Raw genomic sequence first — 15613 nt, 5'->3', positions numbered from 1 at the left:
CTGACACTTCCCAACCTCTTAGGAACTGGCTTTTTACTCAGAAATGGAATCTTGACAAACTGGTGATGACTGCAATTTTCTTTTGAAAACCTCATCTGTGACCAGTGTGGTCTTTTTTTTTTTTTAATTTCAGTCTCCTTTAGAAGTAGAACTTTTGGGTGGCTTTGATTGCTACCTTAGCTAATATAATTTAATGGGTATAAAACCATGATCCTCAAAGGAAGGACTATCTCTGTTTTTCAGTATACATGCTCCATAAATGTGGCTTTGAAGCACGGCCCTGCTCTGAAGCATTTGGACAGAGCTGAATGGTAGTGCCTGGGACTCCACCTAGCCCACAATGAGGGCTCAGTGGGTACTTTGCTTATCATTTATTCATTCCCATCCAGACCGTGGAAGGCGGAATGTAGAAGCTGATGCCTCTGGAATTTTGGAGCAATACCCGATTCTAGCCAAGACTCTTTCCTTAACCACCATTCAGTTACCACCTGGCTACCACTAAAAGATAATTATTTTTTTCTAGACATAATCCAAATGGGTAGAAACTTCAGGCTGGAAAGGCTTTTTTATCTTTCCCAAACCCTAAAGCAGTGTTCTCTAATTTTTTTCTGATTGTACACTTCTACCATTAGAAAATTCCTGACCAGACCTCCCCAATATGTGCACAATTACTCATTTATAAATTTTATACATGTGTTACCATACTAATGTCTCTGTGCGTTTATACAACCCATAAAAATGGGAATTTAAAGGGGCAATATAAAAATGAATAGACGTTCTCACACTGTCTTCCCTTACCCTAATGGACCACCTTATAACTAGCTCGCTAGCAGCAGGATGCACAGCCTGCTCTGGAAGGCTCAGTGGGACCAAGGGTCTCCAGCGTCAGGTCGTGGAGTGTATGGGGCTGCAGCTTAGCCACTGGCTCCCTCTCTTCAATGAATCCTATCAAAAGCAACTGGCTTTAACTTTTAAGGAAAAATTTAGAATCCAATGACAGAATGATGATTTAAAAGATTTTATTGCCAGTGGAACCAGCTAAATGCTGTATTTTATTCCAAATGAAAAGAGCTAGACTGCTGATTATACTGGAGGATAAAGAGAAAGGCAGTAAAGCTGCGATGTATCCTTGAAGCATGTCAAAAGTAGTATGGTAGGGAAAAAGCAGGGTTGTGTCTCACGAGGCCATAAACACTGAACAAATTAATCTTCCATTCCAGGAAATCAGCAGTCATTGACACAGCGCTTTGTGAAATATTTAAGATTTGTGATAATAACAAGTACTGCAGTGGCACTCCGTGTGGTTCTCCACTTTGGCATTTCCCATTACTGTGGCCTGAAAAGAAAGGAAAAAAATTGACAGACAGATAGGTGACATGCAAAACGGAGCAATGTAAAATAGCCTCTAGCCAGCTGAACTAAATAGATGCTTGCTTCATATGCACATTCTCCCTTTCCGCTGATGAACGTCACTCTGCAAGGTGAGGTCTGCACTGTGCAGCATGCTATACTCTCTCCCAACCTACGCTGCATCACCTCCACCCCCTGTTCTCTTCATTCTGAAAGAATCCAGCCTGGACCCACAGGCTGCTGACCATTTTGATTAATGGGGACAAATGCAACCTCTCCCTGTACAAATGCCCAACATAAGATCGGCCCTTAAATACCTCCGCCACTGAACCCCACGGATGTGCTCTGGGGACATTGCTTTGGTTGGACTGTTAGAAGCTTCTAGGGCCTTTTAAGTTCTCACCTTGGTAAACGTTTTGGCCACACAGCATGTGGCTTCTGAGGTGATGTTCTTTGGGACCAACATTGTCTTCTTGGACCTGGCTGGGGTAGGATACGCTCTAGAGAAGCAGCAGCCCATGCACTGATAAATTGGGGCACCCAGCTTGGAGAAGTATTTGTTTTCCTTTAGCTTGCATTCTGGGCAACCTATTATAAAAAAGGCAAAGAGCAAAGTAATCCAAAAATCACTCAAAAGGAAATTGAATTTTTCCTCATTAGTGCATGGTAAATATTCTTTTTTTTCCGTTGGAAATAAAGGGAATATAAACAAATACTTTTTGGCTATATGTTATTCTATATGTATAATATCTATCTGTACTGATTCCAGTTATTTTCATGGGAGACAATTTTTATAGGTATGCATGAGAAATCTCAATAGTAGCACATTCTTTGCAAGCATGGATTCTCTACCCCAATGTTGATAGTATCCTATAGGGAACACAAAACTTGACAGATGAAAACACCACGCTCATCTGAAACGAGAGTTTTGCCCAGAAGCAAAATATTTTCCCCTTTAGAATCTGCTGTTGTTTTTCTTCCCATAGAAACTCCAAATATTGACAGAGAAAAATATGCCAGAATTAAGAAAGCCTGATGAGTGTGGAGAGCCTGATATTAGGTCAGACATTTGCACTTGGGAGCTGGGATTAAAATATTACCACTTGACTAGAGAAAAACCCATAAAGAACTGCAGCTCACAATTTCATAGTAGATGGAATTATATCAGCTACTACATGATATATTTCAAACAACACAGCAGAACAAATTTACTGCATAAAATGGTTTTTGTTTTTCTCACATGTTAACTGACGTGAAAATTCATCTACAAGGGCAATGCTAAAATCCTCTCAGGTCCTCTGGGAGAATTGTAAAAAAAATAAAATAACTGAGCTAACTGAATAAAGAACATTTTCTGCTTGTAAAACTCAGATAAAGAATAATAAGAATCTATTTCAGATAAAAATGTACAGGTTGCTACTTAAACAACCATGTTAGACATTATTTTCACTGTACATTTTTCTGAACCTAATTTAATTTTATGTTTACAATCTAAAAGTGCCTAGATATATATCCAGCAGCAAAGATTTATCACACTTGAAAGGGAAGTAGATTGTATGTCAATGACACTTTAATAAAAAAATAGAAGTAAAAATGTAATTAATGGAGTTATTGATGGATGTGTAGAAATATGTGCTTTTCTTATTACTACAAACCCAACTTTGGTCACATACCCTGCATTGCAAACTCCCCATCAGGAAAGGAATGGAGAATATGCAGAAACACAGACAATGTAACCAGAATGACAGCTGCATATTTTCTGTAATAATCCATGGCTCTCCTGCAAAACAGACATGGGGAAAAAGGTTACTCTAAAATTGGCTTAGCAGTCATAACAATAGCTTTTACATAGAAAGGTGTTACAGAATCATTGACTATATTCTCCATGGTGTACTACCATCCCCATGACCAACTTAAATCGTGACTGTGAATTATTGTGCCCCTTTATTCTTCTCACCTTCCCCCTGCCACCCACCCCAACCCTTCCCCCCTTGGTCAGTTCTCATTTTCTATGAGTCTACTGTTGTTTTGTTCTTTCAACAACCAGTAGTTTTAGCATTACTCCTAAAATAGTAGTATAGTCATCAGTATCTTGACCTCTCTGCTCATAGCTCCAAACATACTCTAAAGCCATGTATATTTAAAAAAAAAAAAGAAATCTTTTTAGGAAAGAGCTAGGGAATTGAATCTTTCCATTTCTCATATAAACCAGTAGAACCGGGCTTAATGATAACAGCAGTAAATTTTCTTTTTAAATATATTATCCTGTTAAGAAGACTCAGAGTCCTTATTTGTAAAACATGAAACTTAAACAAGATAATATATAGGAATATATATATATAATATATGGATAGATAGATAGATAGATAAATGATAGATAGATAGATAGATAGATAGATAGATAGATAGATAGATAGATAGACAGATAGATCAACTTATATATATACAAGTATTTGAGCCCATCCTCACCATTCCCACATTCCCAGGTGGGAGAACAGAAAGGACAATGCCTCTCCTGCTTTTTATTCACCAGGAGTAGGTGAGCTCTAAGGCACATTACCAGTGTGCAACAGTAAATACTAGCCCAGCAATGTGGCAAGAGTAGACAGCAAAGAATGCTAGTTTCCCTCAATGCACTTCTTAACTTATTTATGTCTATAGATACAGCTTTACCTAAATATTGTGAGGGCATGAGATCAGGCTACCCAGCTGGGTGATTGACCATATCCAGGCACTGACCTCACTGCATCTGAGAATAGGGAGAAAGGAATTGTATTGTATGCCCACATGTCCTAGAAAAATCTCATGTAAGATATAAAGGGCAGGTTTTTAATCCCTATTTTTCTAAACAGACGTGTTAAGGATTACTTATGCTCAAACCATGAGTGATAAGAGGGACAAGTCATCAATTACCAATAAAATGACAATCCAGAATATTTAAAGAAGAATTAACACCAACTTTACATAATCTCTTTTAGAAAATAGAAAAGGGAACAGTTCCCAACTAATTCTGTGAGACCAGGATTGCTCTCACAACACAAGCAGACACATACAGTATAAAAAAATAAATAAATAAAAGCTAGTAACCAATAAAACTCTTGAACTTGGAGGCAAAATCCTAAACAGTAATAGCAAATTGAACCTAGCAATGTACAAGAAGAATTATACAACATGATCAACTAGGAATAATTCGCCTCTGTGAGGGGGGTTCAATATCTGAATATCACTTAATGTAATAAACCATAGCAATAGGATAAAGAAGAAAAAAAATCATATGATAAATCAGTTGACACAGAAAAACATTTGACAACATCCAATGCTTTTTCATGATAAAAAGTCTCAGTAAGCAAGAATCAAAAGTTTTCTCAACTTCATAAATAGCATTTACAAAAAACTACAGCTAACATCATACTTAATGGTGAAAAACTGGGTGCTTTCCCCCCAAGATCATGACCATAGCAAGGATATACAGTCTCACCTCTTCTACTGAATATAGTACTATAAATTCTAGGCAGCACAATATGACAAGAAAAAGAAATTAAAGGTACACAGATTGAAAAGGAAGAAATTAAAGTATCCCTATTTTTAAATGACATGATCATCTATGTTTAAAAAAAAGACAAAAACAAGGAACCTATAAAAAAGATCCTGGAACTAACTAGTAAATCCACCAAGACTGCATGACACAGATCAACACACAAAAATAAATTACATTTCTTTATACTAACAACAATAATGTGGAAAAAATAAAAACAGAATACCATTTACAATTGCTCCAAAGAAAATAAAATGCTTAAGCATAAATCTACCAAAATATGTATAAGTTTTAGATGCTGAAAAATACAAAATAATGATTAAAGAAATCAAAGTAGATCTAAATAAATGGAAAACATACCATGTTCATGGATCACAAGACTTACCGTATTAAAGATGTCAATTATCTCCAATTGATCTTTATGTTTAATAAAATACCTATCAAAATCCCAACACAGTTCTTGTAGACATAGACAAGATTATTATTATTGAAGAGGAAAGGAGTTAGAATAACTAAATCAATTTTAGAAACAAAGTGAAAGGAATTACTCTTCCCAGTGTTAAGATATTATATAGCTACAGTGATCAAAACTGTATGATACTGGCAGAGGCATAGATACATAGACCAATGCAACAAAACAGAGAATGCAGAAATAGACCTACACAAGTATGCCCATCTGGTTTTTGACACAGATGCCAAAGCAGTTTAACAGAGGAATTCAACCTTTCAACAATGGCTACTAGAACAATTGGACATTTGTAGGCAAAACAAAACCCAAAACAAACCTCAGTGCAGACCTCATACCTTATATGAAAATTACTCAAAATGATTCATAGACTTAGATGTAAAATGTGAAGGTATAAAAATTTTAGAAAAATAAATAGGAAAAACTTTTGGGACCAAGGACTTGGTTAAAAGTTTTTAGGGTTGACAACAAAGATGTGACCCATAAAAGAAAAACTGATAAATTGGAACTCATCCAGATTAAAAGTTTTTAGGATTGACAACAAAGATGTGACCCATAAAAGAAAAACTGATAAACTGGATCTCATCCGGATTATGCTTTAATCCTCTGTTAGAGGATAAAAATACAAGATATAGACTTGGACAAAATATTTGCAAGCCTCATATCCAACAAGACTAGTATATATGCAAAATATATAAAGAACTCTCAAAACTCAATTTAAAAAATCCAATTAGAAATGGGTGTTGCACTAGAGATGATAAAGAGATGTAAATAAGACTGTGAGAAGTATTCAACATCATCAGCCACTAAGGACTGCAAATTAAAACTACAATGAGTTTTAGAATTGCTAAAATAAAAAATAATGGTAATGCCAAATTCTGGCATGGATGTAGGGAAACAGGATAATTCAGACATCGCTGGTGGGAATACAAAATGTGCACACACTCTGAAAAAATATTTGAGAGTTTCTTACAAAACTAAGCATGCACTTACTATATAATCCAACAGATGCATCCAGGCATTTATCTCAGAGAAATGAGAACTATGTTCAAACAAACTTGTATAGGAAGTTTCATATAAGCTTTATTTATAATAGCCAATACTGGAAACAAAACCCTTCAACAGAGAAGTAGTTGTACAAAGCGTGGTACACCCGTACTAGAGAACACTATGCAGCAACAAAAAGGAACACATTATTGATATACAAGCAACCTGGATGGATCTCAGAATATTGTGTAGCGTTAAGGTTGCGTACTGTATGGTTCCACTTATACAACATTCTTGAAATAACAAAATTATGGAGATGTAGAATAGATGGGCAGTTTCAGGGAGTTAGTGTTGGGGAGGGAGGTGAGGGAATTAAGTATGACTAAAAAGAAGTAGAGAGTCTTGTGGTGATGGAGCAGTTCTGTATCTTGATTGTGATGGCTGTCACACTCATCTACACAGGGGAAATGGTTAAAGGGACTTCCCTGTACATTTTTTTGCAACTTCCTCTAAATCTATAATTATTCAAAACAAAAAGTTAAAAAAAAAACGTATTTCAGAATGAGACTTAAAATTGCATGTGAGTCAATCTTGTGGTTGTTTTTCATATAGACTGACATATCAGGCCGTGTTTTTGACATGCATTTATATCAATCCATATATCTTTTAAAAATGATTTGTCAGACAGCAGAACCTAACAGTTTATAACGTAGAAAAGCAGACTGTAAATACAGGTAAGGGTAAAACATAGACATGTAATTATTTCTACCTAATGTATGTACTTAAACATCAGGAAATATGAGTTTATTTACCATCATACCTAACTAACCATAAATTAATATTGATCTAAATCAGTGGTTCTCAAAGGGTGATCTGGAGAACCCTAGACCCTATCAGTGGTTCTTTGAGGTCAAAATAATTTTCATAATAACACTAAGATGCTATTTGCCTTTTTCACAGTCATCCTCTCAAAGTGTTTGGAGACGCTTTCTAGAGACTGCATGGACACGTGATGTCACAACAGATTGAGTGAAGAAGCACAAGAGAATACAGTTATGTTCTGTTAGGCCAATCTTTCAAAAATTACAAAAGTAAAACAAAGCCACTCTTTTCACTGATTTTGTTTTGTTTTGTTACGGAAATTGTCATTTTTTTATAAATATGTGATTTGTTTTAACATGTGATCATTGAGTTGTTTTTAAATGAATAAATATTTTTAAACCTTTTCTAACATAATTTCTAAATAAGTAAATGCTGATAAATGTATCTCCATTTTAAAAAGTTTCTTTGGGCTCTTCAATAATTTTTATGAGAACAAGCAGTTTTGGGGACTTAAAAATTCGAAACCACTGATTAAGTGATATCCAAAGGCACAAGGAAAATTCCAGAATTGAAACTGGTTTCCTTTTTAAACTAGTATCATTTTTGTCCTTTGATATTGCAACTCATATATTATGAAAATTTAGCATTATGCAGTGAACAATTTTATCCGAATTAATTCAGAGAGAAACGTTTGTAACAAGATTGCAGAATGTGAGAGCATGAAGTCAGTGCACATTTCAAAATTTGCTTTATGATAAAATGAAGAGAAGATTGGAAGAGCAGAACGAAGGTCACCAGTGCCAGAGCTTTCCACAACAGAACAGCTTTGCCTTTATTTTAAAAAGAAATAAAATTAACCCAAGCAGAAAGGGATTTAGCCCTCAAATTCTAGGTGTTTTTGGAAACATTTTAATAAATCATTTTATCATCCTAATCAACTTCAGGTCTTTCTGTTTGGAAATCTGGAAGAAAAACATTAAGAATCAGGACAGTAAAAATAATCACACTCAGCTGGGATTTATGCTATTTTGCAAAATATGCTCAATCTAAATCAGATCTAGTAACCTCTGATTCTTTCGTTATTTCAAGTGAGTACATTGCAGACATCACAGATTCTATACATCTGACCCCACAGTGCATCTCCAGTGTTCACTCAACATGCCCTTACCTCCTGCCACATCACAGTCATGTGTCCCGGAAAGTATGTATTTTCTCAGCCTGGCCTTTGAGGCCTTTCTCCCTCTGCTCAGCTATCCACTTCAGAGAATCAAGGAGCTGCCCAGCTGCCAGCTTCGCTGTGAAGCTTTCACCCAACCCAAAGCCAGAATAAATAACTGTCCATAGCATTTACTTATCCCTTTGCTTATAATTCTTAGATGAAGTTTCAAAGTCTGTACTGAATTCCAGCCAGTTACATACATGTTTGCTTCTCATCCATGTGAAAGCTCCCTAAGGATAGAAACTGTACCCCTCTAATCCACACCTCCCTAGAATGCCTTGCACACAATAGGTACAATTATGTGGCATTGGGACTTTGGAGCAGTAATAATAAAATGAATCAAAAGTTGCTACTGTAGAGTTGCCATTCACACTTAGTAACAAGATAACTCTTAAATGATGACTTAGAATAAATGTTTAAATATAAAATATTTCCAGATAATAAAGTCATTAGAGACAGTATATTCTCACTATGCTAATATGTGAATCCACAAGTGTTAAATATGCCACAGGTAAGAACCATTTTATGTAAAGACCTAAAATTCATAAGAATTCAAAAGAAAGCACTAATAAAAAGCATATATAAGAACTGTAGGATTTAAATCGGGTGTCTCTTCATTTATGTCAAACTATATATGTACACACATTTAGATTCTTGATATGACTCTGCAAGGAATAGATAACAATCTTGAAAGTATAAAGCAATATCATTGCCATAATTTACTAGTATTATTTAGCATGGTTGCATAATATTATTTATTATGACTATGTATAATGATACATTAAACAGTATATGAAATCAGTAAATATTCTACCAGTGTACCATACAAGACATATATGCGTATATACATACCCATCAATATACATTTTGACACATCAAATATCCTACATTTTCATGCATGCCTATTCCAGATATCAAATGGGGCATAACAATAAATACACCACTTGTTGGTGTGGGAGGGGGAAGGTCATAACGGAGAAGAAATGTATGCGGAGAGGTATCTCGGTGGTCGTCTTTGGGAAATGCAACCTGAACGGCAGTGAAAACACAAGGATGACAAACAACAGGGAGCTCCTCTTCCCAGCTCCTCTGCTCTGCTTTTATCACAGGAAAAAAAACCCTTATAAAGTAAGGTGCCAGGATTGACACATCAATAATCCCACCTGGGTATTCTATTATGGAAAGATCTCAAGACAAGTATGTTTTTATCTATCTATAGATATAAAAGTAGATGTGTATATACAATTACATATTTGTATGTACCCATGAATATATACACACATATATAGTACACATAAATATATAGTGAAGATCGTTCCAAGATTACAGGCACTTGGTACAACCTGAGCTCCTGCTCTTCACTTGCAAAGGTGCCGCCATTGCCGCCTTACTGTCAGAGAGAGAGGTTCTCGGTTTCTCTAACGGTGGCGATAGCTGGGGTGACTCACCCATATTCTCCACAGACCAGAAAGCCCAACTGACTCATAGCACATTTTTGAGATGACTGGCTAGGATTAAAGGCATAATTCTTTGTGAACAAAAGAGTTTGAAGCTAACTGACTTCTAGAGGATTAAGCTAAGGCTGCACTTCATGAGCCCCAAGCTAACCCAGCTAACTGTCAAGAGGAGGAAATGTAGGCTGCTTCAGATAACAGTAACTAATGAAAGGGAACCTTGCAAGTAAACCTTTTAACCCCCAGCATACTGCATGGCATGAGATAGGTATTTAATGATCACGTATTAAACAAAGGATAGGTCTATGAGGTTTAGCATCTTGCCTGGTCCAGAAAAGATAGCAATAGTTCAGCCTTGAAAATTTTGAAGGTGGAAAGCCACAAGGGACAGTGGGAAGTTTGGAATCCTTGATCCCACAGCTTCCCCAGAGCCCCCCTGAGCAGGCTCACCTCTACCTCCTGCCAAGTGAGCACTTCTGTCTCCAGGTGGATGAATCTTAGAAATCCGGGGTCAGTGGTCAAGAAACTCATCTTGGAGTGACCCTGGCAAGGAGGTTTCTTTTCTCATGTTGCATTAAGTGGGGTTTTTACCTTGTTCTTGAAACGTTCCGACCCCCAGGCCCAGCAGTGAGTCTTTCCTGATGTCATACTCCAGTCCCCAACCCCAATCCTCCACATTCCCCGTTCTTCCAAGTAGACATTCAAACCTCACTCCCTGGACTAAAGTGACCTTGAAGCCCACTAACACATTCCCTGATGGTTTCCCCAAAGGTGGTGACAAGGGATGACTGACAGATTAGGGGGCATGAAGAGTGACTGGTTACAATTCCCACAAACCATCTCTTCTCCCCTAATCCATTCTTTGATATAGATAGTTAATGTTTTCTCTGTCTCATAAAGAGATGGTTAGGGGATAATTTGACAGAAGTTCAGCATTGTTAAGTACAAAACTTAAGGTCCAAAGTGAACACTTGGAAGGTGGACTTTGCATAAGTACTGGCTACATGCCAGGCCTTGTGCCAAGTACGAGTGATACAAATATGAATAAGTTTCCTAGTATCTGACCCAGATAAAAGGTAAATAACTGTGAGTTAAGGTGATGAGTGCTAGGGTCAAAGTGTCTGTGCACACTGAGACATTTGTTAGGCTGACAAATGTGAAAATGGAGAGATGAAAGGCAAATGAGAATAAAGAACATGTACTTTGTAGAGTAAACACATATTTTAGTGTTTTGACCTGGGTGCAGAAGCTTCATGTATTCAGTAGTCCTCATCATTTCCCCCAGCAGGTATGGGCAGCGAACAGGGTACCCCAGAGAGTCCAGTGTCCAGAGGAAAATAAGGCCAAGGGAAGTCACACCATTCACTGGGATGGGATTTCTGTTTATCAACCAGTGTTTTGTGCCTTCACGAAATTTTTAAAGGGATTCAAGTTGTCTTACAGATGAAATGGAGAGAAAAGGAGTTAAAAAAAGGGTCTCGAGAAATACACAGCACACCATAGCTTGTACAGCTAGGCTTTACCAAAACTGGGGGCTTTTCTACTTTCATTATTATTTAAAAGCACTTGACAATGTTAACATAACTATGTAATTGAAATCTTGGTTTTTCCATTAACCTTCTGGTTTTCCTAGCACATCAGCATTTTAAAAATGGTCTGCCTACTAAATCAATAAGAAATTCTGATAGAACAAATTCTATACGCCATAAAATATTGTTTCAAATGAGAACTTCAAATGTTTGTTGATTAAAATTACCCAATTTTTTAAATGAGCATTATTATAATAATAAATGCTATCAGAAATAAAACATTGGATAGTGTCAATTTATCACTCAGAAAAGTAAAACCTCCAAAGGCCAGAAAAGCTTTATATGGAGCATTAAGCAATATAAGAATCTTTCTTGTAACTTTTAAAATTGGGGCATTGTATTTTGTTAGGTTTATTGGAGCTGTTTTCAGGCAACCTTTAACACACCAAGTTTCATTTCCATTTAAAAGGATGAAAGCATAAAAACATATTTAATTGTCTTAAAGTCTTTCTGTAATAGGATAGACAGGTCCAGACTATTGATGTGTTAATCTGGCGCCTTTCTTACAAGCTACAGAGCAGAGGAGCTGTGATGAGCAGCCCCTGTGATTCGTTGTCCCTGCTTCCGCTGCCGTGCAGGTCCTACTCCCAAAGACGGCCACAAAGATCTCTGTCCACAAACTCCCTCTGCGGCACGACCTTGCCCCCCACCAACTCCCCACATCCAAAAGTGGCGTGTACACTATTATTCCTATTCGGTGGGCCCTGTGACTACTTAGACAGATGGAACATGCCAGAAGCAACACTGGGCCAGCTGTGGTGTATTCCTGCAGTGACCTGGCAGTTCCTGCTTTCTGTCTCCTGGAAGCTGGCTGCATGTAGGAAGGGCTGCTACTCCAAGACCACAATACGATGAAAAGACAGAGTCACATGGAGAACCCTGGGGAGTGAGATGCCACAGAGAGAGAGAGGAGGAGGCCAAGAAGCAAGGAGGGAAGAAATCATCCTGGATGACCAGTCCAGTTGAACCTTCAGATGACTGCAGCCTCAGCCACTGTCTGATCACAAACCCATGAGTAACTCAGGTTAGTAACTGAGCTCAGTCACCTACAGAACCTTGGCAGATAGTAACTTGTTGTTTTACCCACCAAGATGTGGGGTAATTGGATGCACAGCAATAGAAAACTGAAATATCCGCTCACTCTTACAACAAAATTTCTCCTCCAGGATCTGAGATATGGGACCCCAATATTGCCTCTCTACTTTCTCCTAGTACTTTTCCTCTGTGGGGGGTTGTTTATATAACATACATTCAAGTACTCTCTTAGGGGAAATGTAACAATGTGCAAAAATTTTTGAAGTTAATATGCTACAGAGTATCTGCTATAATGGACTTGGTAATAATAACAATTTACACTTTAAAAATGATACCTACCATTAATTGAGCACTTGTGTGAGCTAGATATTCTTTGGGGCACCTTGATCACACAAATATGCTGAAGACTCATAACAGCCCCTCATTTTGGCAGATAAAGAAATTCTGGAAGTGAAGTAACCTATGCAAAATCACAAAATTCATCACTGGCAGAGCCAAGATTTTAGAATGTGTCCACAACTCTGAACTCCAGGCTTTAAACCACACCTCACATACTGTCTCCAAATCTTTATACTTTACAATGAACTTCTTAAACGGCCTTTTCAGGTGGCATATATCTAAATAAGATGCCGATATCTTTTTTTTAGAGCAACATTAGGTCATGCTATCTTAAATATAACTTGCCAATGTAATTTTTAATTTTACGTATGTATTTGACATTCAAATACAGCCTTAATAAAGCTATTTCATTTGGATAAAGAGGCATTTTATAGCTAACCTAATTATTAGGACTAGTGTCTGATTGGTGGGCATGGAGAAAATGAGAGAAACATTGGCTTTGACATATCCCGTGTTTGATTCTCTTTACACTTTTATGAAGAAAGCATTATTATGGCACCTATTTTACAGACTAGAAAATGACACTTCAGAAATTTAAAAGAATTTGCCAAAGTTACCTGGAAAGTGATATGATCCTAAGACAGTGAGTCCCTTCTACCTGTACTTCCCCTATGGCCTGGAAGTACACAATTAAGCCATTCCTCCTTTAGGATATTGAGTCACACATGGATCATGTTATACAATTGTTTACTCTCATTTGATTCCCAGTATTGCCCCTGATTGCACTCCCAGTCCAGCCTAAGCCCTCGTCCTCACACCCCAGGGTATTAAGGATGCTGGAACATTTCTGTTATCTCTGAGTCTAATGAACCAAGGAATTAGGGGATTATTTTCTGCAACCTTCAAGGGATAATGCTGAAATGTTACACACCAAAACCAGAACTTGCAAGGATCACGAGTTGAGAGAAAACCACTCTAGGAGTTACAAATTGTAAAAATGAAAGTTTGGTGCTACGGGTCATGCTGTTCTCACTGGAAACATCTGTTGATTCCTATATGTTTTCTCTGTAGAAGCGCATTATCTTGGTCTTCTTTTGAACAAGATACACGTTGCCTTCTAATTTTGCTACTTCTATTTCCCTACTATTACTTTTAGTTTTCATGTAAACTTGATCCCATATTGAAAAAAAAATGCACATTGAAACAGAGAATCTCTTCTGGCACATAATTGCTTTTCTAGTATTATTCATATGCTACTCTTTTCAGCAGGAAGTGGTATGAAATCTAGCTCAAAATTTCAGCCAATACATTACTGCAAAAAAGAAAAAAGAAAAGAAACTTAAACCACAACCAAAGTTAAAGTTGAAATGAAAACATGTCAACATTTCATAAATGGTGACTATTCTTACCTTTTTTAAAATAATTCAAGACTGCAGCACAGTATTAAAGTGTAATTTGGGTGACCAATATTTTGAAAAATTGAATTGGTGTTTTGTCAAATAAATTTAAAAGACACCTTCAGAAACTTTAAGAGATTCCTCTGTTCTAATGTAAAATACCTTACTTTGGTGTGGGAAAAGGATCATATAGAGCAATGAGTTCTATGAGGTTGAAAGTTCCTATGAAGATGAAATGGTGCTTCTGCATTTCCAAGAGACCCACACAGTGTCAGCCCATAATTCTCCCCATCTGCCTAAACCCTTTCCTCCACACTAATAAGGGGAGACAAAAGAGCACTTTCATTTTTCTAGTCTCAATTTCCCAACCAGATGCCATTTCAACTAGTGCTCATATAAACATAACTAAGCTTAGCAAGTTTCCAGAAACTGTCACTGGAACAAGCCAGTTAGACTTGGGCAAATGATTCAGAATGGCAAGATGATCCGTAATAGTGAGAGAAACCATACTGACTCTTATTATAGCATTTAATAAGAGAAGAAAATGGAAATAAAGTTACTGAAGAAACTTCAGTGTTACTCTTCAAGTCTACACGAGAACTTCTATTCAAAGATATCAGAAGCTCTGTTCATTGGGCTGAACAGGTGAGCTGCTTTATCACTGGCCGTCTTGAAGGTATGCATCACTTAAAAACTGATGATAAAACAGAATCAGCAACTCATATAATGTCTATTCGCCCTCTACCTTACCTCTGAACTGAATGCCTTTCAAATGACCTCCAATACTTCTTGAGGAACATTTTTAGGTACTGACAGGCACTCACACATCTTAGCGGGAGACTTGGTTTCTGGCTTCTGTTAGATAACATCTTAGCCTATGATCCCAGACCACAGTTTTTCAGACTTCCTCTCAATTCAGTCAAAAGGGCTGAAAAGAAAATGTATAAATACCTGTCTCTCTTCTTACTAAGGTTGATGCATAGATGCTCTATATCTTCAAATATTTTACTTGTCATTTAATTAAAATCCCCAAAATTGTTTCATTCATATTACCTCCCTCTGGACCTTTTGTAGGATGTGTTCAGGGCAGTTGATTGTGGATCTGAAGAATTTTAGCTTCCTCTTGTGATTTCTCAGGAACTACAGCCAATAAAGTCCTCACCTGTCTTTTATAATGGCAGAGTAATAAAGACTGCATGTTCCCACCTGCTTCTAAGCCCAGGGATCAACAGTAAATTCCATCCAATGACTGAATGGTACTTTGTGTAATTACCATGACATCAGTTTGATCTTATCTTGTTTCAACCCTTAGATCATTTTTTGTTTTGAGCTATTTTCAGGTGGTGATGACCCCAAGGTCAGCCTATGAAAAGGGAGTACACCGTCATTTTCTATCTAATTTTATTGAGACTTACAAACA

At 37.1% G+C, this 15613-nt stretch overlaps 1 protein-coding gene across 4 annotated transcripts; it reads right to left on the bottom strand.

The window, feature by feature from the left end:
- Positions 1 to 1002: 1002 nt before the first annotated feature.
- CGA (glycoprotein hormones, alpha polypeptide) lies at positions 1003 to 15368 on the bottom strand. Of its 4 annotated transcripts, XM_073220749.1 has the most exons (5): positions 15247 to 15358; positions 12797 to 12917; positions 3024 to 3130; positions 1754 to 1938; positions 1003 to 1336 (listed from the first exon to the last, which is right to left on the bottom strand). In XM_073220749.1, the coding sequence occupies exons 3-5, from the start codon at positions 3121 to 3123 to the stop codon at positions 1259 to 1261; spliced, it is 363 nt and encodes a 120-aa protein (XP_073076850.1). In that variant the 5' UTR covers positions 3124 to 3130; positions 12797 to 12917; positions 15247 to 15358; the 3' UTR covers positions 1003 to 1258. The 4 variants fall into 4 exon arrangements, with proteins under 4 accessions (XP_073076850.1, XP_017529317.1, XP_036869565.1 ...); XM_017673828.3 differs by lacking the exon at positions 12797 to 12917 and having other exon boundaries at positions 15247 to 15368; XM_037013670.2 differs by lacking the exon at positions 12797 to 12917 and having other exon boundaries at positions 15145 to 15288.
- Between the last annotated feature and the right edge of the window lie 245 nt (positions 15369 to 15613).

This window comes from Manis javanica, chromosome 13 (genome assembly GCF_040802235.1).
Source record: "Manis javanica isolate MJ-LG chromosome 13, MJ_LKY, whole genome shotgun sequence".
In the NCBI taxonomy this organism is placed as follows: Eukaryota; Metazoa; Chordata; class Mammalia; order Pholidota; family Manidae; genus Manis; species Manis javanica.
This window is presented reverse-complemented; position numbering and strand designations above follow the sequence as displayed.